This window comes from Ceratina calcarata, unplaced genomic scaffold (assembly GCF_001652005.2).
Source record: "Ceratina calcarata isolate Rehan_Ccalc_2016 unplaced genomic scaffold, ASM165200v1 scaffold111, whole genome shotgun sequence".
In the NCBI taxonomy this organism is placed as follows: Eukaryota; Metazoa; Arthropoda; class Insecta; order Hymenoptera; family Apidae; genus Ceratina; species Ceratina calcarata.
This window is the reverse complement of record NW_017132019.1, coordinates 345,246-370,235: the sequence shown is the minus strand read 5'-3', so window position 1 is coordinate 370,235 and position 24,990 is coordinate 345,246. Positions and strand designations below refer to the sequence as shown.

The 24,990-nt window shown below is 44.1% G+C and overlaps 1 protein-coding gene across 1 annotated transcript; it reads right to left on the bottom strand.

Annotated features, from left to right (window-relative positions):
• Positions 1–1,463: 1,463 nt before the first annotated feature.
• Positions 1,464–24,729, bottom strand: LOC108622250 (protein Wnt-6). The gene is made up of 5 exons (XM_018020003.2): positions 23,908–24,729; positions 14,673–14,893; positions 3,204–3,323; positions 2,923–3,122; positions 1,464–2,489 (listed from the first exon to the last, which is right to left on the bottom strand). Exons 1-5 carry the CDS (start codon positions 23,973–23,975, stop codon positions 2,028–2,030), a joined length of 1,071 nt encoding a protein of 356 aa, XP_017875492.1. The 5' UTR covers positions 23,976–24,729; the 3' UTR covers positions 1,464–2,027.
• Positions 24,730–24,990: the final 261 nt, after the last annotated feature.

Sequence of the window (24,990 nt, the reverse complement as noted above, 5' to 3'; positions counted from 1 at the left end):
CACCACCTTTCCTACCCTCAAGAGGTCGACCTCTCTATTAAGAGACCTTTACGCGGCCTCTTCTCGCGCGCTCACGCACGTACGCACGCACTACCGCGTCACGTATTAAATTGGAGGGTGTAAGCACGATCCTAAATTTTTTACTTAACCCCTGCCCAACGAGTTTTCTCGAGGACCCTTGATCCCTGCTCCCTAGGTCGCCTCTCCGCTTACTATCGTTTTTCGCGACCGCTAATACGAGAATTCATGTTGACGTTATTCTACGATAGTTATAAGAACGTAAATCCACTTAATTATTTCAGTTCGAAAGATCAGTCGATTGCACGTCAGTTTATTTTAACTTATCTCTGGTTTCAAAGTTCGAGCTTATCGATAATGACCATATGAAATGTCGCACCATATCTACGTTTTCATAGTTCAATCGTATTCTAATAGCGCAACAGTAAACGAGAACACAAATATATGTTTCTTTTTCTTCGGTCTGGCGTTAATTTATTGAAATTTACACGTGGGCGTAAATTTTATTGCTTAAAAGCCTGGCTTGTCATCGACGGATGGTGGATTAGAGGTCGAATCTCTTCTCGGAGCTACTGCTGTATAAATATAGTTGCCACAATAGTCGGCGTGCTAATTTTCACGTCCAACAGACCGGGGCGCGAACCGGATCGAGGGAGGCGCACGTTAAGGGGGAAAAAGGTGATTTCTCTCTTTTAGAAGTGGTGTTTATGGCTTCCGCTATCGCCGAAACGTGGCGGACGCTGCGTCGCGATGCGACGTGAACCTCGTCTTTCTCTCGCCCCCAAGCTTTATGGTTATGCGAAATTCCATTCGCCAGTTCTCCTCGCCGTAAAACTATTTTATAGGAGATGTAGACACCGGTTGTTTATTGCTTGCACGACCTCTCCCGTGTACAAGGTCGAATTACAGCTAAAAGCCTGTGTTCTACACAACGCGATAATATACGAGGCCTCTTCCAACGTCTCCTGCCGATTTTCTCCGCGTCCGCTGTTATCAGGCTTTCGCTGTTCGCGCGGAGCTGTTCACGTTTGATCAGACCGTGATTCGTTTTCTTGTTTCTACATCGTAAGAAATAGTGCACTGATATATGAGTCTACAGTTCGAACAACTTTCTCATGAATGAGTATTTTTAATGGAATTCTAATGGAAGAAAAATTCAGGTTCATGAAAATTAAATAATTATAGAATAAAATGAAGTTGATCGATGTAAATTAATTTCTTAAAATTGATTTAAATTCACGAATGGTTTGCGTGCGTCGTACGATAAACTTATTAAAAATAAAGAAATAAATGTTTCACTCACCTGGACTCAATTCCATACATAAAGAAGAAATACAGCACCCTGGAGTAGACCATGATGAATTAGTACTATTCCGCAACCATTTATCGCATAGAATAAGGAACATGGAACAAGATAATCCGGGAATACACGTTTTTATTCGCAAATTACAGTGTACAGTACATTTCATCAAGTTTCAGTCTTATATACACAGAAGAATGTAAGCATAAGGAAGAGGGGGGAAGGGGGAATAAGCAGAGACGGAAACGAGGCATATCGAGATAGGTAAGCGCGAAAAGCGATCAATTTTCGCGAATGGTTTACCGCGAAAACGCTTGGAAACGAAACTGACTGGAGATACCTGGAAAGCTTCGAACGCTAGGAGGCACGTCAGTACCTCCTACGCTGCGCGATTCTACGATCGTGCACAGCTGTTGCTTACAGCTAAACTCTTCGCAAAACGACGTATCACTTATTTATATTACAAACACTTATACTGATTCATCACGGTCAAACGAACGAGATACGACCCACATTGGAAATCTTTTCAAAGCAGTAACACCAATCAAGATCGCGTAATAGGCTTTTAGAAAGTATACACATTTCAATAAAACCATAATATCGTTTGGAAGAAGTATACGGTGCTTCCATACATACCTATGATGTCTAAGCACGAACCCGCACAAAATAGTCTCTCGGCGTGCGCTAAGATTTCCTGTAATCGGCTTCGTCAGCGACAAGTGTTGATCGTTTTCTTAACGAGACACGTGTTGCAAGTGACTTCGCAGCACCAGTGGAACCTGCACGCGCAATTGGTCTTCTCTCTGACGATCCTCGTGTCGTAGCCGCGGCCGCAGCACAACAGTTCGCAGCCCTCGACTCCCTGGCTGGTGGAGTTGCAACGGCGTCCCTGCGTGCCCAGCGAGCCCGTTTTTCTGTTCGGCTTGCAGAAGTCGGGCGAGTCCTCACTGTAAATCAGATCGAATCTGTCCGGCGGCTTGATGGTCGGACCCTCGGTGATGAAGCTGTGCCCGTCGTTGCTCGGTATAACCTTGGCCGCGCCATCGAACGACTCTTTTAGCCTGTTCCCGACGTCGCGGAACGCCGGCATTTTCCGCCAGCACGTACGAACCGTGCACGAGCCCGAGAGGCCGTGACATTTACACTCGGTCATCATAAAGTTCCTGATTGCCTGTGAACAGAAAACAAAAACAAATCTATCGCGAATATGTTAACAATTGCAGACGCGTTTAGATCGGAATGCGATTATTCAGAGCAATATCTCGTTTCACTGATTCCAGCTTCCTTAAGTACGGACGTCATTCATTCTCTGTTTTAATTTTTTATATCTAAATAAATACATCTTCGCATAATACGAACAGAGTAGAGCGGAAATCGTACTACAAGGAGGGATATGTAGAGCAGGGGGTGAAAAAATAAGATGTTTTAAGATAACATTTTTCTAGTTAAATGCGGATGTCCAAGAAAATCAATTTTGAAATTGAGATTCGATTATCGTTATCTTGATCGACTGTGCAAATATTATAATTATTTCCTATTTTCTCTTTACTACGATTTCCGGTCCAAACTGTGATTGAATGAATTAAATTAAGCCAAACAATTACCAGACGACCAGCGTTGTTATTATGCAGCTTTACTAAAGTTTTGATGTCGCTGCGCTTTCGATAGGGCGCGTCCATAAAGTCGCGTGACTTCTTCACCCCGAATTTTACGTTGTCTCCACATCCGCCCCATTCCCAGTCACCCTCAGTCGGCAAAGCCTTCTCCGTCTCGACAGTTCGGATCAATTTTCGGAGTCGATTACCTACGCAATTTATCATTCGACAAATCCGAATTGGTCATAACCGGAAGATTGGAATTAAACATCGTTCTTAATCATTTTTACCTTTCGATACAGCCTTGTCGCAAGAGCATTCCACGAGGTATCCCATAGTGCAAGCTCTGGTAACTGCGTAAGTGACCCCAGCCGAGGTGATCGCGTTCACAAAGCCTGCTTCTCTGGAATCTGCAAGCATCCGAATAAATTCGAAATCTTAAATTAAAGCATCGACGAACAAACTCGAACTCTTTCAAATTGAATAAGAGACGAACTGCCTGTCAATGGATTAAGGAACTCCATCCACTGCAAGGAACTTCACGATGTCTGGCACCCGTTCTGGATTATACGAAAGATACTAATCGGATCAGGGGCGCGACCGGGGCAATTTATGAGGGGAGGATAAGTCAATTAATCGAAATCTCCTTGGCTGAATGCGAGCAGACGCATTCAGAGTTAGAACGGATTCTTCCTTCCAAAGCTGAAAATCGTTTAAATGCCTCCGGAATTCTATCTACGAAGGAAAGAACGTTCTTGAGACGGAAGGACTTCGTGAGCAGAAGTTAGTCGCGTCAGGGTACGACGTTTCGAAGAGGACGGTCGCGTCGTCGAGATTCTCTGAGAGCAGGGAGAAACCAGGACGTCGCGTCGCGTCACCGGATTCCGTTGGCGTATGTATTCGGTTTCACCTGTCACGTCTCCACTCCATCATTAGCCGGACAATGCGCGGCTGGAGTTCCACCCCTTTTCAAAACAGCCAGATCACTACCGCCTACGTCCAACGTCTCTCTCCCTGTCGTCCATTGTCTCTCACACGGCATCCGGGTTTTGCAAATCTCTCCCTTCTCTTAAACCTGCAATTTACGTTCAGCGGATTTCTGTCCAGTTCGATCTCAACGAATTGAGATTTCGAATAGCTTCTCGCTTCGAATCTATCTAATCTAAGAATACGTTAATTACATTTGATTGCTAGATGTAGTATGATAACGTTTCACAGACGAGATTCTGAAGATTGTCCGTAGACAGGGTGCAGCGTTCGCGATAATTTTTCGTCAAAGTTTGCAACACGAAAACAGATAGAATCTCGTAGAGGACCGGTGCGGTTCCACGCGGGCCCGTTAGCGGATTAACTTATAATCGTGAGGCGGAATGCGGGTCCAATTATCGATTCCTTTTTCCCCGGGGCGCGGAATCGCGGCGCGCCGGTCGTCAAAGTATCGCGGTATCTGTCGGCGATCGGATCGGTGCCCGCGCTGGCTCCCTCGGTGCATTTCCGCGCCGCGAGGCAATTACCCTTTTCGAACGTTTAAGCGAGAACCAGCCGCGAATACTAATGCCGCGCCTTCGAAATCTGGCCGGGACATCGCGCATCGGTGGAAAGGAAACACGAGAGGAAATAGCGGAGAAGGAAGAAGTTGGAAACGGGGCCTGCCGTGCCAAGGAGAACTTCCAGCGGCCGAGGAAGAAACGCGGAGCAGCGTGGCGCGGTGTGGTTCACGGTGAAGCCCGGGAAGGGATTAAACTCGGCGTTAAACTCGGTTCCCATGGATTCCAGCCAGGTATCTTCGGCGCGGATCGACACGCGGCTGGACGGACAGACGGACGGAACGAGAAGACGCGGACCAAACGCAGGAGAAGAAGAAGAAGGCAGGCAGCCTGCCACTGGTCGCGTATCTTCCGATGCATCGCCTCACCTTTCAGTGCGTATTTAAACGATACGATAGTTTTATACGAGCGATCTGATATCGAGGTTCGAGAGCGAAAGGCCCCGTCCTCGTGCGTATTCCCTGACCGTGTTTCGTGTCTACCCGCTCTACCGTTCAGAGTTCTTTCCTCGCCCGTTCGCGCTCCCTTTCCCTTATCCTTCTTCCGCCTTATCTTTTCCTCTCCTTGGACTAGCTTCCGGCTTTATCTGATTGATCAGTCGTATAGAAATCGAGTCGCAGACGATTATTATTGAATATACGTATAGAACACTTTTTTATAAAAGTCGAATGATATACGCGATTGAAGTACCATTAATTGAAGGTACCTCTTCTACGCTTGCTAAATCTTTCAAGTATCAAAGACGCGTATTTAGCCTATCTTTGTCCTAACGGACTTTTCCAAGAGTGGCCGACTATCACCGATATTCGTCCGAGGGCCAAAGCGTATATCGGGTCTCCGGGTATCGAAAACGATTCGTGGCGGAGAAGGAAAGTAAAAGAGTGGCGAACGGTGGCGTGGAGGGCCAGGAATGTTCGAGGCGGAGAGGAGCAGCAGGTAATATAAATCACTTGGAATCAATTAGACACGAGGGATCGCGAGCCGATGATCTTGCAGTGGCCGTGCGCTGCCAGGTGCACGGAACGCGCCCATCGTCTCGGGTCGCCCCGACGGCTCAGCCAATTATCAGCATTCCGAGGCATTATCCTCGGAGCGAGACTTACGCCGTATTTAATTGCGAGTGGTCTTCTTCTTCTCCTCCTCCTTCTTCTTCGTCGTCGTCATCTTCACTCTTCTTTTTTCCTCGCTGCATCGTTTCTGATTTTCACGTTTACTCGCGAACCATTTCACCATACCGATTTAATTTCCCAGCCGGTACGCCCCATTCCACTGTTACTGTTACCGTCGTAACCGTGCGGCAACCATATGTACGTATTTCAAAATCCGAGGCGAAATGTCATCCAGTTTTTCTGACTCGCGTCCAGATTACAATCTCTCGTCGATATTTTCTAGATAGCATGGACAAAGTGTTAAAACACTCGGCGAGATTTATTGGCCAGATAGGATATTATTAGTTTACATTTTCTTCCCTTTATTCGCATTCATTAGCCGGCGAAGAATAATTTGCGAACGAGTTAACAAATGTAAACAGCGTATTAACGAGATACCGAGCAAGAAGTATCATATAAACGACGAGTTAATTCAAGTCCGCTATCGAGATATGAAATATTAATACACATATTCTTGTTTTTATTGAGACAAGCTGTCCGCGTCCACTCGTTTGGTTTATGGCGATAAGAGTAACGGTGATGTCATTACTTATTTAAGCGTACGACATCGAAGGATTGTCCTCGGATCCGTTTACTGCACGCGATCAACAAAAAACTTGTCCGTACAGCTATAAATAATTTTTGCCTGCGAGATAACGTTTTCTTCGTAAATGTCATAGTCCATTAATGTACGCATAAATTTCGAACGTACAAACGTATGCATTGGTCAATTAAGATTGAGCATAATATTTCCGATGCGAATGTCTTCTAATAAAATCGTGACTCTCCTTTTATTCACCACTGAAGAGGGGGCATAAGATGTAAGGTGACATTCATCGCACGGTATTTGTCCACGAGCCGCCGTTGCGTTGCCCTTCTTCGCGACACCGTTTAACTTAACGGGACACGCGTAACTCTTGTCTTGTCCCTACGCGGGTCACGATAAAATGCGATGTCCGAGGCGACGCGACGAATCGCCACGTTCATCCATAAACGGATGACGTTCCCCTGAAACGTTTCTAGAAGCGATCACCATGCCAATTGCAAAACGAGCGAGGCAGCGGTTCACGAAAAGGAGCAGCACCTCTACGGTACGTTTTATGTTCTGACATGGAAGATATGGTAGGTAGGTGAAATCGCGGAATCACGGTATCGATACCGGGCATCGCATTCAGTTGATTTATGCGCAAACTAGTGCGCGCACGCGCAAGCCCGGTCGGGCACGCGGCTACAAATCCCTCGTAAATCGCGGGGTGATTAATCGGTACGTTAGATTATGTAAGCGTGTAATCCTGGCATGGCCGCACGGCGCGGCGAGCCACAGGCCGCCATTGCAGGAATTATGTCGCGAGCACGAAGGATTCACGCGGGTAGATACCATCGATCGCGGATCTCGTCGAGTGATTTGTTTAACCGGCTCGCGATTTATCGCGCTGGATGCGCCGATTCGTGCGCAACGCATAGATCGTACCGATCGATCGATCGTTCGTACGTAAATTCGTTCCTTCGAATCGAATCGAATGGGATCGGATCGAATCGCATCTGCATCGCAGCGCGTTTACCAACGCGTTTCATCGAGTCCCGCTCTAATTGCGGATGATACGGCCGAGCGTACGCGACCAATCGCGAAAGAAAAAACAGAAGGGAAGACAAGAGAGAAGATAAATCGCGGGACGCGACCGTAAATAAAGAGAAGAATATCGAACGAGAAGAGGAGCATACGATACGCGTAACCCCTGCGTATAGGTATACGTACATGCATATAGCGGATCGGTACGAGGGAAACCTTTCCAATAAATACAGCGAGAACGGACGCATGAATGCCGGCAAAAATCGCCCAATGACCAATTGCGGCAACAGCCGCCACTCGCCTTTTCCCGAGATTCCGTGGAATTTTTGACCCGCGAAGCCGTATCACCGCTTGGGATTCTCTCCTCTCTCGCGAGGAATTTCTCCACGGTTTTATCTCGCTCAGACCTTTAATGTTCTCGTACTTTGCCAGCCGAACGAATCTCCTCGCGAGGAGATACTGCGGTAATTACGGTGAATCGTCTATCCGTTCCTCCAGTTCCTCCCTCCTCCTCCTCCTCTTCCGTTTTCATGTCCTTTGAACGGCGTATCTGGGGCGAACGTAGCGGAATTCGCGATTAAACGCGGCGAAGGATGCGTTTTCACCCTTCAAATATCGATTTCGCTCCACCATTCCCTTTATTTATTCCAACAGTTCTGAATCTCACTGATAAGTTTATTTTTTCGAATAAATATATATAATTGCAATTATTGTTTGTTGCTAAGTTTGCAAGAACGAAAAACTAAGAGGTTGAACACGACGATGCGGGCAGTGAGAAACCCGAAGTATACCAAAGGTCCTCGTTCCTCGCCGACGCGACGCTCTCCTTCTGGCGTGTCCCTTCGGCAACGTAAAATCGAGCGAGCATTCAAATGTCACCGGCGAACGGGCAGAGTCTAACAGAATAACAGATCTGTCCCGGTGTTCCGATCTCCTTTTCCACCTTCGGGCCCTCCACTACCCGCCCTCCTTCCTTCTTAACTCCTTTCACCCTTTCTCCCAGCTACCGATCCGAGTTAAAGTCACGGTAGCCGAGATACAATAAACGTACGGAACATTAAACTGTTTGCTATTGTTAACCCTTTGTGGGGGACACCGGCTATGCCCCGCGTTTGTTCCTTCGTGTACAGTCCTTTAGGAAAGTTTACAGAGAAACGAATTTCGTTATAATTATCTACTTAGAATCGTCTAAGTAAGATTTCTCTTTCTATAATTATTGTTCTGTTTAAAATACAGAAAGCAGTTCAATCTTCTATCTTTAGTATTGTATGATTTGTTTCAGGGTGATATAAAACTTAACATCGACAACCGTGCAGCGTTAGACGTTTTCCGAACATCTCAATAATTTATGTTATTTTAAGTCAAGAATGCGGATAGGTATGCAGACCAAACAATGAAGAAGCGTTAGAAGAAAATCGACGATGACGGTGAAAAAGAGCATACGCGTTCTAGGCAGCGGAGGCGTCATTTTAGTCACGGACAATTTCAATCGTTGGAAGCGAGAAAAATCATGGGTTTCCCTTTTCAACTGGAAGACACGCTTCCCCTATAATCGGCGCTCATGGCTCGTGTATTGTCGTTTCCTGTGGCGAGGACTGACAGCTACTCTCTCTCCCTGCCTCTTATTAAAGTAGCCAGTTGTGAAAACGTGGGTCGGACACCCACAGCAGGCGTGTCAATTGCGTTCCGCGCAATTCGCCAAACAAGTAAAAAAAAGTGACAGTTAAATTCGACCGTCTTCAAACGAATCTCTCGTTTATACTATAAAGAATAAACGCTGGAGCTTCTTCTTCGAAGCCGAGCGTTTTCTAAACGAGCAGGAGAATCAAGGAGAAGGTGAATGTTAATAAACGAACGCGAGTTTGAAGAGGCAACGACGTGTGTGGCAGCAACTAGACGAGCAATGGGGAGAACACGCGAAACACGGTATCGGTAAATTCACGAACGTATGCAGAGGAGACGAGTTATTGTTAAGGTGAGAGATGAGAAAGGAGGAGAGGGGTGCGTCCTCCGCGGACCGCATTAGTTAGCACCGAGTTGGCGAGGCGACAAAACACTTAGCGCCGTGGCGCTAAATCGCCTTTAGCTCGCTCATTATCGTCCGGTACCGTACCGTACCGTTTCGTCTCGTCTCGTTGCGAGACGTCTTTCCTCTAAAGTGATCGTGGCACTGTCACAAACCTTTTACCATCCCGATCACGCAGAAAAGATCTAGAAATCACGTTACTCTTCATTTCTGAATATTTCTTCATTTCTTTGCGAAAATGTAACGGATAGACTAATTAAATATCTAACAATAAGAGCAAGACTACTGTTTGTAACAAATTTGAAATATTTCATTAACTGTACAATAACAAAATAATAATAAGATAGTATATTTTGAAAAAGTATACCATTTCATTTAATAATGTATGTATCAACATGTTCTGTTAACGAAATCCATTTCGAGAAGAAGTAAGAATATATTTAGGGATTTGTACGCAGGCAGGTTATTCGGGTAATCGTTCGTTGGCTATTGCCTGAGGAAATTGCTATCAAGAAGACCACAAAGTCTTCGTTCTTGCCAGAAGAAAATAGAACACGGGTAATTAGCCAGGACTGGATTGCATTACAAGAATGAACGGAATAATCGTACAACATGGCTCGAGTTTATCAACGCGCCAAGGTAAGCATCCTCGTTATACCAGAGAAACTAAAAGAATGTATTCGAGATGATACGACAGAAGAACGAACGTACAGCAGTTGAAGCAGCCGAGCATACACGATTTTCATCTGAATTTTTTCAATAAATCATTATCCATTTTTCATCCATTGTATACATATCTAATAATATCTATTAATTATACAATCAATGAATAGCGATAAATATTGAAGAACATTACTTGTGCAATGAACTTTTGAGACTTCTGTAACTTCCTATTTTTTCTTTTTATACAATATATATTCGCTCGAATCTAATTTGAACAATTAACATGTCCGGATCGAGGAAGCTATTAATCGAATTTGGAAGCGTCGTTCAGCTTAAAAGTTGACGGCCGAAATAAAATCGTCCCTTGTTCGACTCCGAATCCTTCAAGGGAAGAAAGAGCAATTCGTTGATTGTTGGATACCGCTTGTAGAGATTCCGTTTCTCTGCGTAAAGAAGAGAGCAAGACTCCAGGGAATCGTGATGAACGAAGAAAACCACTCTCTTAATTTGGTCGAGAGATAGAGGGTACAGCATTGGTATCGAGTCATTGAACCGAGTAACCATTGGATCCATAGTATCGTTCTTAGACTAGATCCTCAGCCAAACCCGACCGGGGATCGGTAGAATGCAACACAATAAATTCTTTCCTCCTTTCCTTTTCTCGAAACGCGATGGTAGCTCTTTCCACGGGTTTTTGACGCCCGTGTTCCTCTTATCGCGACACGCGGCACCCCTCAATTAAGAGGTGCTGCTCGTCCACGAATGTTCTACCAGCCCGACCTCTCCTTCTCTCTCCCTGAATCCACTCCTGGACTACGGGAACCAGTGGGACCACACAGCGGGAAGCTACCTGCGTGGCTAACCTATCGGCCGGATCGCGCCCATAAAAATTAAACGTCGCCAGATAAATAAACGTCAATCGAGAATTAAGATAGGCGCCGCCGGTAGCGTGCCTTCTCGTCCTCGCTTTTTCTCCTCTAAGCTTCGCCCGTTAGGAATTTTTCCTCGTCGATAGGATAACTCGAACCCTTCCCACGAATTTCTCTCTCCTTTCTATTTTTTTCTCTCGTTCAATATCGATTTATCCCGACCTCCCATTTCGATTTTACTTTAAAAATTCAAAACGTACATAAGATACATACTATAAAATAGCAGCTTGCAATGTTATTTGAGGGGGTAGCAAATCTTTACTTAGTTCATTTCAATATGTGTACATACATGGCCACACAAAGTTGAATCATCCAAGAAGTAATAAATAACATACGTAAGATACAGCAAAGTAAAATAAAAACTTGGAATATTGAAGAAGGTAGCAAGTCTTTACTTACAATTAGTTCGTTTGAATGTATGCTACCTAAGGATTGCATTCTCTGTTCCACAGATACAAGAAGTAATAAATGACAGAGAAAATTACACTAACTACCTAATACTGAGGAGAATGTCTCGGTTCTTCAATTGATTTAAACGGGACGTCGCCGCGTCGTCTCTCGCGAGAGAATTAAAGCCTCCCTTCTAAAAGTGGTATTTTAAAGGAACGCGTTTGTCAAGCGTTTGTATTCGAGTCAAGGATCCTTTGAATGGTACATGGTATAACGAATGTGATCTACGCTCGAAATCTCGGGTAAAAAGGCAAAGTGTACGCACACGTTATCGTTCGAGATTCCTCGGGAGAGTGTTGTCATCGTAAATTACGCGTTATATTGTATTCCGTTTAAGGGTGTTCCATTCATTGATAAATCCTAAAAGGTGAATCGACTCGCGTTTGAAAATTGTTTGATGCATGGGAATGAGGACGCAAACTACGTTAATATAGAAACGTCATTGCGCGAACAATCGCTAATCATTAACAGTTATCACAGTAAGAACTATCACGATTAGACTCCGAATTATTATGCATTCATAAATGACTTGATTGTGCAACGTGTAGAGATGTTGCACGTAATGCATGAAAATATGCAATATACCGAAAGTGAATGTATATTGCAATCCTTGTGGATGATATGAATTCTATTTGAAATGAATTTTTAAATTGAAAAATATTTTGTTTTGCATAAAAATCCTCAGTCATACCATCATTATTACAATGAATCATTTTCAATAATTAAATTAAATAATATTGTACGTATTTAATTTCTTTTCTACTGACGAAAACTGTCATTTAAGTGCTATTAAAGTATCGGCCACGCGTGTTCGCGTTCGTACAGTCTGAAACGCTGAACGTGCTTTGTGCATGTTCGCCGAGGGTGGGCCAAAAGGTCGTATATTTCTTGACGCGGGCTTCCCAGGGCGAGACCTGTCCTCGCCCGGGGTAGGACCAGATAAATGACGACGTCCGGCGGATTGTCACCCGAAACGACCGGTTAACACATCGCCGCCCCTGTCATCGATCCGCAGCGACCAATAATGCACCCGGCACCAGCCACTTACGTCGGTACCTGCCGACTGTTCAACCTTTTCCCGACCCGTTCCGATTCGGCCGTGCGGCCGTTCGGATATCATTCTGGCCGAGAAACGTGGAAACGGAAGCGGCTACCGATGTTCTACTTGTACAGAAGCTACTTTTAAATAATCTCCTCGGACAAACATTGTACAATAATAGAAAAACTGCAAATCATACTTTTCAATATAGATTTCAATACTGATTTTCAATAAAGTATAATTTTCTACTCGTAAGGACCGTGTTACCATTTAATTGACTGAATCAATGTGAGTCTTGTAATTTCATTGCAAGCGAGATCAAGATTTGATGCGTTAATTCGTTACACTTTAAACGCTAACCATTCTTGATATATTCACTCGGACGATTCATGTATTTCCAGCATTTTATGTTTCGTTAATAACGGACAACATTGATATTTGTTTGATTGCGGACGTTGCTCGATACGTAATCCCGGTTTAAACTGCTTGAAGTAACCTCCGCGGCGGCCAACCGTAATTACAACGTTTCGTAAACGAGCACCGGAGATTGCGCCGGATTTCGGGTAAAAAACTCGACCACGGTGAAAGCCCGTTAATTGTTTACGGTGCAGCCTTGGTCCCGAGTCTCGAGGAGGTTTACGATGCCACGCCGAAGCATAATATAATCAGACTTTGTCGTCTTTACGACGCGGTATCGTTTTTATGGGAGCTCGTAAGCGCCAGGTGGAACGCAAATTAGATCCACGTCGGTTTGGACCTGTGCCAGTTCCCTGATATCCCCGATCGACAGTGGTTCTCCGCATACATTAAAATGCCACTCTTTATCTGTCTCTCTCTCTGTGTATGTGTGTGGCATCAATTACGCGTATTCCACATTGAAAATCAGAATCAGAAAGTCTTGTTTTAATTAATCTGTCTTCGCATAAATTCGCATTGACGCAAGTAGGGTGCAAAAAACAATAGATCCCCTATGGTGGTATTTCGAAGGGAGCGGCCAGCAATTTTCAGGTATCGCCAATAGTCGGATATAATCTGATCATCGATCGTTCGGCTTGGAATCCTCCACGCGATCACAATAGATACGATCGACCGTATAATCTTTCGATCATTGAGTAGCAGGGGATAAAAACGAAAGAAAAAAAGAAAGAGGTAAAAAAACAAGGAGGGTCTTCCTCCTAGCAATGAAGCCTTTAATTAAGGGAACATATTGCCACTAATATCCGACGGACAGTGTCAATCTGTCAGACTACCAAAAGGCACCGATCTGATAGCCGGCCCTAGAGAGCAGTTCAGCCTATTGGACATGCTGTCTTCGATTTAGTTGTCGTGCTCGATCACCCGGAATTAATACATCGGACGGGTAACTAAGCGAGCCACGCGGGGAGAGACAGGTTCGAGCTCTGGTCAACTCATCTCCTCCCGGCTTGTCTACTCTTGAATGCGCACAGGCTAACTCAACCGCGTGAGAATTTTTCCAGAGCACACGAGCTACATGTACGTACGTATGTATGTATGTACAGAAAAGTAGGCCCAGGTTCGTTCCTCTATATTTAGGTTTTTTCAATCGCTCTATCTAAATTCTTTTCTCTTATGTGTCGTTCATTACAACAAAATGTCTTTTTCTTATGTACGAAAATAAAATTCTATTTGCTTTTGGGAAATATTCACAGATGCCAGTTGAGGAGTACGCTTGAAATCTCGTACTTAAGTACATGATTAATATGGATAAATGATTTCAATAACACAGCTCAGTGAAAACCTAAGTGAAAACCACATGCACGTATCACATGTCCATAAAGCAGATGAAAAAGGAAAGGGGAATAATCAAGCAAGAATGTTAATCGAAGCTGATGTAATAAGGATATCACGAAGGAAATGTTTGTAATTTGCAATATTTACATCGTTGACTAAAAGACGAGAAACATCTAATCTGTACGTTCACATGCGCATACTTAAACAATTTCTGTGATTAATGGAATGCGAATGTACATCGTTAGGCAACCACGTCGACAAAAACTTCTCGTCCAGATTACTTTCCCTCGCTCTCGATAGGCCTCATCGAGGCTAATTTGAAAATAATGATGCGCGTTCGTCAGCTACTAACTCGATCCAGCTTCGACGCGATTCATTCTAAATTGAGTGGTTATACCTTCCGTTCGATCAACGCCGTTTATTCGTAACGAATCGAGCTGCCAGCCTGAATGGGAGTGTGTAATCGACATCCGGTTCGCCTAATCCCGAAACGCTTTGTAATCATTAGCTCATTCGAATTCGCGGTTCAACATACGAATCAAACATATTAGACACGCTTTTACTCGTATCAACTTCAACATTATTCACTGCTTCTGTATAAAAAAAAAAAAAAAATAGAAAACGTCATTACTTACCGCGCAGTAAAATTTTCCGGAGGGACCTCCTAATAGTTGTACAATTCCATCTACGATTCCTGAACTGGAACTGACACTCCCTGGTCCCAACCTGGACACCTCTTGCAATTTCTTTTAACAGAGATGGTTCCTTGCGACAAATGTCTGCCATCTTGCCCTTCAGTCTTCTAGTCTTCTTGCAGATCAGCATGGGATCCATCACCACTTGATTACCAACGGTCCTGCGAACATACACGGATATCATTCCTTTATGGTGTTCAATATGGAGGATAGCATATTTTTTCAGGAGAACGTCGCATCGTGTACTTCTGAGGACAAGTACCAAGAGCTCATTACTATAAGTAAATCCGGTGTACCGATCGGATTCGAGTCCGAGACATAGTCTACGGGGAGTAAAGAACAAGAGAGTGAAGAAGCCAGGAACGGACATAGTGAAAGAAAACGAAGAGGAGGCAAAAACGGAGATGAACCGAAAGGAACCGCGGACGGCGAGAACCGCGAGTTCTCTCCTTCGGGACCGGAAAGAAGAGGAACAAGAACACCGAGGCGGACGACGAACACCGGGGGTCTGACTGTTGGCAAAAAAATTCGAGAAAGAAGAGGCTGAACTGGAGAAGAAACGAAACTGGAAAAGGGGCGACAGTCGCAAGTCGTAGAGGATGGAAGAAAGAAGAGATACGGGAGAAGGAGTCCGAGCGACCTTCGTTACGAAACGTTAATTAAGATCATTAGTTCTGCGTCGGTAGGATGCCAGGGCGCGTACACGACGGCCTCTCGGGAATGCATCGACCTTAATGGCAATAATTCCGTTAAGGACGGTTGCTCGCGCCTGTGTAAGTACACTAAACGTCGCGTCGCCTGGTGCAAACGGCGGCGGCTCGCTGCACTTTTCGTTCCGCAGCCGCCGGAGAGAGGAGAGGAGAGGAGAAGTCCCAAAGGTAATACCGGGGAACGGGACAAAACCGGGAGAGTCACCGTGCGCTCGGTGACATCGTCATTTGGGCGAGGATTCCATACCTCTGGACGATGCGACGACCGTAACAGCGAAGTCAAGAACGTTCGATACGCGGACAAGAATTCCCGAGAAACTCGCGAACCAGAAACCATCTCGAGGAACAGAGAAAGAGGAAGAGAGAGCCGGTTACGTTCCTCGAGACATAAGAAAAAAAGAACGCTAAACGTTGCTCTCGTTCCCAGACAAAATATGGCGCAAGTAATGTCTCGTGGGAGACGATGCAACCTGGTGAACAACGTACAGGTACTACATTCGAATCGACGATAGTCTTAATGTTTCTTCTTTTCGATATTCCATAACGGAACGCGACATCTATTCGTAAAGTAAACCCGGAACCGGATACACACACATACCTGCTGTCGTATCGCAAAAGAATGCTGGTACCTATCTTTAAAGTTCCATAAATTTCCATGACATGTTCAGAGTAAATTAAATTTACCTTATTGTGTCCACGTCAGATAAGAATGAATGCAAATATTCTGCATGCAATTTAAAAAAAAAAAAAGGCGTTTTAATTATATCTTCTAAGTTAGTTCTTTCAAAACAATTTGAGGTAATTTTATTCGCATCATTGAAATTTTTCTTTGACGACATTTCGCAGAATCGTTTTCCGCTCGCGGTTTCCCGGCTCGCGCACAAATTCCGCAGCTCGTTGCTGCACATCGGATAATGGACAACCGACATAGATACGTATAAACGACAGGCCTTCCGGGAAGAGGAAAGTTATGACACGACTTTCTCGTTGGTCTCATGCTAGTCAAAGGTCTTATCGTAACCACTGGCAAACGAGGAACCAACTCTTACGCATGTCTCTAAAAATAGCTGACACATCTTCGTAGGTACGAAGTAATGTTGTCGAACCATAAAACGCTCCCTAATCGATGTCCAAGGAACTTTAAGTTTCCTGTTAAGTTTAAGGTTTGACAACGGTGAGAAAATTGTTTTCCCTCGCAACGAACATGTTCGTGAATCATAAATGAAGGAACTTGGAGAAGAAAAAGAGGTGAACCGAATTTTTGATGCGTGACACTTTCCCAGCCGCATAGTTCAAAGGATGACTGGCAAAGAATATTTGCGCGTGGCTTCGTTAACGACCATGCGGCTACTAACCACCCTAGTAAAATAAACGGTCAGAATCGCGGTTCTGTCGATACATCTCTTACCCGTTGCGCAAATAGCGGTTACGACGTTATTAATGCAAACAGGTCGCGTCGTTTGACGATCCACGTATCGGTTCGTCTTACCGGTGCCGTTGCTATTAATACATCGCGTAAACTCGCGGTCAGTTTAAAGGAATTGGCTTGGTCAGGAACTGTCTTCAGATTCTGAGTATAATTTATTTTCGTGAATCCCGTTTACACGAATGGAGCACGAGCATGAAATTTTAAATGACACACTGTCAACGTAAACAATTTATTAAGTGTTATGAATTTTTGACTCAATAACAAATTATCGTTATTGGTTTCTCATTTGATAAAATAATTTGAAGAAACTAGGGTTAACATGGTTAAATCTCCGTATGCATGTGTACAGTTATTCAGCTGAAAAATCAACATAACGCTCATAGTTAGACGACAAGAAAAAGACTAGCGACATAAAAGTAGAGATAAGGAAGAATCCTCAAGATCCTTGGAATCCTCGTAAGTAGAGATGAGGGCTGAGATGAGACTAGAAGAAGGGGTTATCCTCGCGTACGTACGCGGAGGCAAAAAAAGAACCGCAGGATGGACACGTCGCGTCGTCGTCGCGGACGAAAAGCGTGGAGAGGCCGGTTAGGGCGGTCGACTTATTTATTGCCTCATTAGACGCACTCACTTTGCTCGAAGGCAGCTCCACGCTGTCTGCTCGGATAGACAGTGACGAGAGAGCAACGTTGCTGTTCTCCCCGAGCCTCGCTTGCTCGCTCGCTCGCTCGCTCTCTTCTCCCCCGGCTATCGTCCCAGTGTTTCTACATACCCGGATCGGAAAGGGAGAGAACGACCCTCGATAGGGAACAACAGAAAAAGAGAACGGGGGCCCTGGTTCCTCCTGGGTAGCCGAAAGCGAACTCGGGAGAAGAGAGAAACGAAATGAGAGGAGCTGGAGAACCAGCAGAAGAAGAACGGTCGATGGGTCCACCGGTGAATTCCTCGAATATCTCGCACTGTCCGGACGAGACCCTCGAGGATAAGAAGAAAACGCGACGAAAGTTGGGAATCGAGTTTTCTAGGACATCGAAGATAGGGTAATCCGATCGAATAAGAGATCCAGTGAGTCTTAATATTCGCTCATTGAGTATCTACCGAGTGAGAGTAAACGACTTCCTAATTAAGCACTGACATGTGTCACATTATAATTGTTCATTTATAATTGATAATATTAAACAGAATCTCACGCTATTGGCAATGAATATGTTATAAATATCTTAATATATTAGTGAACACGTTTTTATAAACTGATGCATGTGCAGGGGAGGATTGGAGACAAAATGTGGAACGATCGGAAGTCGAAAGTCACATCAGTTCGCGCTGGGCTTAAATACGCGCACTTAATCTAAATCATAGTCTTGTTGCTCGACGACACGATCGACGCACAAGACACGGGGCGGCGATGGAATACGAAAATGACCAGCGCAAGCAAAGAAACTAACCGCGGTTGCTTCTTCTTTTGCACTCTGTTCCAAATTGAAATTTCTTTTAAATTCCTCCTCCATACAATCATCCCTCTTTATAATCTTTCCAATCTGTCTAATCAGACCAATTAATGTCACTTTCCTAATTGATTCATAAAACCGTATTTAATTGTTAAAAAAATATAGTTTTTTAATAAGTGTAATAGACAGCAAAATAGATAAAGTGTGACGAAGAAACTAATATCAGTGGCCTGAGGAATGCTGGAACAAATTGGTGGCAAGGGTTAGCCAGTCTAGATTGCGTTTCTCTGAAGAATCTCGAAGAATTCGTGGCGCGGCACTCATTCCGTCTAACCGGACCGAAACGAAGGGAGGAAAAAAAAGAAAGAGAACGCCTCTATTTCCGCGTCAGATTAATCGTACTCGGTTGCTGAGCAAAAGCTTTAACGAATTATTCGTGGCACGCGGCTTAATGAAACCCGATCGAATCGGAGAGTGGAGGCTAATAAAATTAGAGTAAAGCTTGGATAACCCGGAGATCTTAAAATTCCGTGCATAGCCGGTCGGCGCGGTGCACGCGCCATTGGAACAATTTCAAATTCTTCTCCCCGGAACGTCTAGCGTCGGGAAACGCGGACTACGCCCCCGTTGCACGGCATTCCACGAAAATCGATCTCTTCTACCCCTTCGTGCTTTTGTCTCGCACGGGACACGCGTTCCAGTCGCGTTAATCAATTTATAACTTTTATCGTTATCCCCCTGGCGCTCGTTTTAACCTAATCGCTCGTTGCGTCGCGTCGTCTGAACTCGCGGCACGCCATTAACTAAACCAAATGAACCGCTCCGTGATCGTATAAATCTCTGACAATCTCGTACAATCTCTCGGTTCCTCGCGTGTCCAGCAGCCACGAAGCGAAAGAACAGATTGATGCCATTGTGGTCCAGACGTGTTTTGACTTGGCCATCATAGAAGCAGAAGCACTATAATATTTTACATTGTACTGCATGTTCGTGTTTATACTCTTCAACCAATATAATTTTATGCGTTGGAGGAATCAATTAAATTAGCTTTTTAAGAAAATGATGCTGCGCGATTACTGAAATCGACTAAATAATCTGTTTAACGATTGTGTTTGTTAAACGGAATATTAATTATTTAAATACGCTCATATTAACGATGACATTGTTTAAATCTCAAATGAATAATAAGACAAAAGAGATCTCGGTTTAGTAACAAGCCAAAGGATAGAGTACACAATTCTTGTCTTGTGCGCAGAATGTTTCAGAATCTCAGTAATGTACTTTAAACAGTAAATCAGAACCGGGCTAAATTATTTCTGTTCCTGGTGTTGGAATATCAAGATCTTGGTTGAGAATGATCGAGTGCGTTCACAGGTTTAGGGTTGAAAATTAAATTCATCGTGAGGTCGATTCACAAATCGTAACTGACCCTAGATAAATAAAAATTATAACCGGTGTCAAATACATAATTAACATTTAGCTAGTTTTAAAGGTATCAGAAAGGAAAATCAAACACATAAGTAATGAAAAGAAGACTAGATTATTGTTTCTAGATATGCACAAAATATTGCACGTGTTACGTTTCTGGTCGCTCAATCATATGCGGTCAGCAAATTTTGCAACGGGAATAAACAGTTACGTTCTAGAACGGAGACGGAAGGGATTGCCGGAAAGTGAAAAAGGGAAAAGGGAATTTTCCATGTTTACATTGGCACCGGCGCGGTGTGCATTCATGCTCAAACGCAAAGGTCGAACTTCTCCAGCCGCAAATAGACAAACGAGCGCAAGAGGGTACTAATCCACGAAGCGAAACTTCGGGAAACGTTTTCACGACGAAAATAAGCATTACGAGCAGAGGCTGACCGAAATACAGCATTGGGAGCAAACACATCCACTCCGGTACCACTCGCTGTTTACTACCGCAGACGCCTTGTACGGGATATTGGTACGAAATTTAGGGTACTTTCTGCCATAATCGATTCTGAGTTGGCAAAAGAAAAGGAAGGAAATTGAATTTATAAGTTCTGTACATGGAAAAGTAATTATGAAAAATCATCAATGATAAAGATTTGTTATGTTTTTACGTATAATCTTATGCAACAGAGTTTTAGTGTTATCGGCATTGTCGTTCAAACTATTTAATTGACATCTTGAAATGTAAAACTAGGGATTGGAAAATAACTGTTCTAAACTGTTACACATCGGTTCTGATCGAGACGGTTAATGAGAGCCGAAAAAATGTCATAATTGTTCGGTTTTTTAATCTCACGCAACCTGCCTTTCGAACCGACGTCATAATTCTTTTCAACCCTTCCGTTAAACGGCATTTCGAACGTACTGTTGTCGAATTTCAATTTAGAAAATCCATACGCAGTAGACACAAGAAAAATTCGCAAGGCAGGTTGCGTGAGATTGCGCAACGCACGCGAACCGGTCATCCACCACCGCGGAGACCAAATCTTAAAGCGGAACGAGGTGACCCTGTGTCACCGTCACCAGTCACGCGGTCCACGGTCCGCATGTGCACCTCTTATGATTATGATTATACACCGCGGCGGCGGCGGCGTGTGTTGTATAGTGAAGAGAGAGGCCAGGTGAGATAGAGTGCATCTGGTGGGAGTATCGAGTTGTCCAACCAGCAGGAAGGTAGCTGCGGACTGCCCACTGCGGCCCATTGGCCGGACTATACGCGACCCGAACGAACGCTATCGTATTATCGGCAACTGCTCGTTACGATATCCGCCGATGCCTGAACACCTTCGTGTCACCTGAGCGAAACAACCCGCACCGTACATCCAGAAAACAAGCATGTATTTATTAAGTACACATTGACACAGTACATGTACACGCAGATTGACAAAAATTACTTAAGGGGGTAAACTCCGATAGCGACGTGATAAGACAGAATCTCAACGTTTCCCACTAAACTGACCAAAAGTATAGGTTTACAATATTCGATCCTACGTCCTTATTTCTCTGAGGATCAATACAAAATTATCCTCAACATTCAGTTTGAAGTACATTCTAGGACATTTAAGAAAATAACTTACAAAATGAAGCTAAAATCGTAGATGCTGTGCTTCGGATTTTAAGTAATTTTATACCAATTTGAAATTTCATTTAAACTGAACATTATTTGAGAAATGGAAATATAAAATCAATTGACACGAACCCATATTTTTCATTATATTTGCTTGGTTTCTGGTAAAGCAGAGTAAAAACCATCAAAATTACGAAAAACCACGTGACTAGTCTAGCCAGAGATGATTCATGAGATATTGAAAATGGTAATTTAACTTTGCAACAGAGACAATAAATTATGAATGACCTAGCACAGACACACATTATAAGAAAGAGAAAAGATCTAGACAACGATATAGTTAATTACTTTATTTAATTCAAGAATGAATATGCCTTTCAAATCTCCAATTTAAGACTTCGCCAGAATGGATAAAATAAGTGGAGGATACTCCAATGAAATAGTAGCTACTCAGTTCGGCTGTTCCCTAAACTATACTGATCGATCACCGACGCGCTAGGACATTAACAAGTGAATAAGGTCAACGATACGCGCGACGCACGAAGGGAAGTTGTTATAGCGTTTTGTACAGAATGAGACGCAACAGAAGAATGCGAATTCGAATGGTTGCTCTCGATTTTTCTGTTTCGTGGACGGTTCTCGTTCGAAGACGAAGAGAGATCCCCGCGACGTAGAGGAGAAGAACGAAGGAGGGAACCGGCGAGGCAAAACGGGGCTGCTGCCGACTTACAAATTATACGCGCTCAACGAGATTTACGGGTGACGCTTCGAGCGAGACCATTGTCCATCCTCGCTCACTTCTTTACCTCGCTTTACTCTTTTCGTCCACTTCGACTATCTTTGTCCAATCGTCCCGAAGTCTGCGCCACCGAGAAACGGAGTTGGGAGAGCCGGTACTCACGGTAGTAAAATCAGGGAATCTCGATCGAAAAATCTGGTTCCGGTCGGATCACAAATGCTCAGTAGGGAAAACGCTAATCGGATCTCGCGAACTATGGAAAACAACGTGTGAAAAAGGTTCGACGAGAAAAAAGAATCTGTACAAAACATTTCTCGGACCTACTTAAATACCTGTTAAATACCTGTCATCGAAACAAACCAGGAACCTTCTAATGTATTTATCAAACACTCAGTCGTGTGGACGCCCGTGGACAGGTAACCGAGGAAGGTGCGACGGTACGGAGTCGACTTCGCGCAGAAATCCCCTTTAAATCGTTGACAAATATTTGCTCGGCAATAGGACAGGGACCACACCACATTTCGCCACCTTCGCGAGGAAACTAAACGAATCCTTAACGTGTTTCGATAACTTCGAGTGTGCCTGCTCGATGACAACGAACGACTCAATGTACTCGGGGTTCAATGAACAATTGAGTAAAAAATATGAAACAGCGTTGAAAGATCACATGTACTTGGTCGACAGTATGGCAGACGAATGCGAGCACTTTACGCGAACGAAGCAAAAATCGCGTTCAAAAGATGATTCGCCTCTGGATGCTGGAACCTTGGATGGCACGGCAGCGATAACGGTCTATCGTCGTACAAACATTTACATTATAAACTCGGGTACCTACGCACGGAGCGCTGTAGCTACTGAATAATTTGCCGTTCTCCAAGTTACACTTTGGGAGCGCGTAGAGCAGTTACAAGGAACACGTTAAGGTGCGAATCGAGGCTTCTTAAACTTAATAGACATAAATTGAACGTGTTACAAAATTACTGTGTAATTGCATTGGATTTAATCAAATATTAATTGTACAGTATTTCTTCAATAGGACTGTCAGGTGACATAATTTCTTTTTGGTAAGAACAATGGGAAAACATAGTCCATACTAAAAATCATAAAGTGACAATTAAAAGCATTGCTAATTGTATTGACATTTAACTCGAGTTTCAGCTTCGCGTTCCATAACGATTGTCAATCGCGAATGGATGGGAGAGGAGGAAGTAGGAGATTTCCCGGTAACGGTAACGAGCAATTTAACCGAATCGAAATGAAACCGTAAATCTCTGGACAGGTCTTACTTACGAAGGCATAAGTAACTACATACCAAAGGCGGATTTATAGCGTCATTAATCATTCCGCGTGCGCGTAACGTGCCGCGTAATTGATAACCCAGATGACGTACCTCGGAACTGGAGCACTCGTTAGTTCGTCACGTTTGGAAAGTACTGACGTTAACCGCCTCTCTCGAGCACCGAGATATGTTTTTCGCGTAATTGTCGACGTAAATGTGTAATGATTTTAATGGACACGACGTTTTGTTACGATGTTTTAATTTCGATCTCTTTTTCTCCGGAAGAAGAAAACGCACATCTAAATTAACGAAAGTGTAATATGAAATAAAAGGTATTTATTCGTGTGTAAATAATAAGATACTCACGATAGACGAAAGCGAAAAAAGACAGTCGGTACTAATAAACGTTCAACATTTCCCTAATTCAATTATAAGAATTTAGGTTTTAAAGAATACTTAGGTTTAAATAGAAACAGCAGGTGAGATTTGTCAGTTTTCTGCTTTAAAATGATCGTAATTATTGTACATACCAAAAAGAGCCGGCGATGGGGGTGACGAGAAGGAGGCAGATCGCCACGAGAACGAGGCGCATCTCCATCCCCTCCGCCCCTCCGTGTGACTTCGACAATTGCTGTTTGCTTCCCTTCTCTTGCTACCGCGTGTCGTTGGATACCTGAACACGGTCGTTCCAGCGTTGGCGAACGGAAATCACGCCAGTGTCGATAGCAAACGTGAACTGTCCTCTCAGCGGCCAACGAAACCCGTGAAAAATTGATGATTGCCGATGCACGTTGGATCACACGCGTGTTTAAACAAAAAAATTTACTCGACGGTTCCACTTTTTTTCCGTCGATCTCGAAGGAGAAATTCTTTATCGAGCACCCGATCTCCTCGACCGTCCACTCTCGACTACTTTCTCGTATCTGGTGTTCGCTTCTGCCGACACTTCACCGATGCACGATCGTTTTCTTCTTCTTCTTTAGTAGTCGTTGCGCAGCCCTCTTCTTCTTCTTCTTGCTCTTTCTCCAGCCTCTTTCCGTTCCTCTTCTTACTTCGGCTCCTTTCTTGACCGTACTTCGATCAAAGCTGTAGTGGTTCTTTGAAACACACGAACGGATACAAATATTGACCGTGCGGAGTCTTCATGATCTCTCTTTCGCCCGCGCCGGTAGCGGTAACCATGAAAAAGCAATCAAATTTTCTCGTTTGCTTTCATTCGGCCAACCTTAATCTTTTGGGATCGTAAAAGACGATTATCACGAATAACCCAGAAGAGAAACCCTCTCCGCTTCCGGTATCTTGAACTAGATATCCCCCACCCCCCTGCCCCTCACTCCGTTTCTTACTCTCCTTTCGTTCCTCTCCACCTTCTCTCTGCCCTCCACCTAACTGTTCGCTTTTGCCTCCTTTTATTAGGGAACCTGTCTTCCTCGTCAGGTTCTCTCGTCTTCGCTCCGTTCGCTTCTTGGACGGACAGTAAAAGGCCAGGCAGTAGAATTAGAATTTAGGAAACTAGGCTGTTTCCTTTCGGACGGTGGACAAAAACGCGCCGCGTTCCTGCCAGAACTACGTCACTAAGAACTTTGAGTGTTGCCTTACCCCCACCAGAAATT

Bases quoted from the DNA above. Each gene is read 5' to 3' on its own strand.
- LOC108622250 (XM_018020003.2), bottom strand. From the start codon at position 23,975: ATGGAGATGCGCCTCGTTCTCGTGGCGATCTGCCTCCTTCTCGTCACC. The intron at 14,894-23,907 runs GTATGTACAATA...GTATGTTCGCAG, and splicing joins CCCATCGCCGGCTCTTTTTG to GACCGTTGGTAATCAAGTGG. The intron at 2,490-2,922 runs GTAATTGTTTGG...TTCTGTTCACAG, and splicing joins ATAACAACGCTGGTCGTCTG to GCAATCAGGAACTTTATGAT.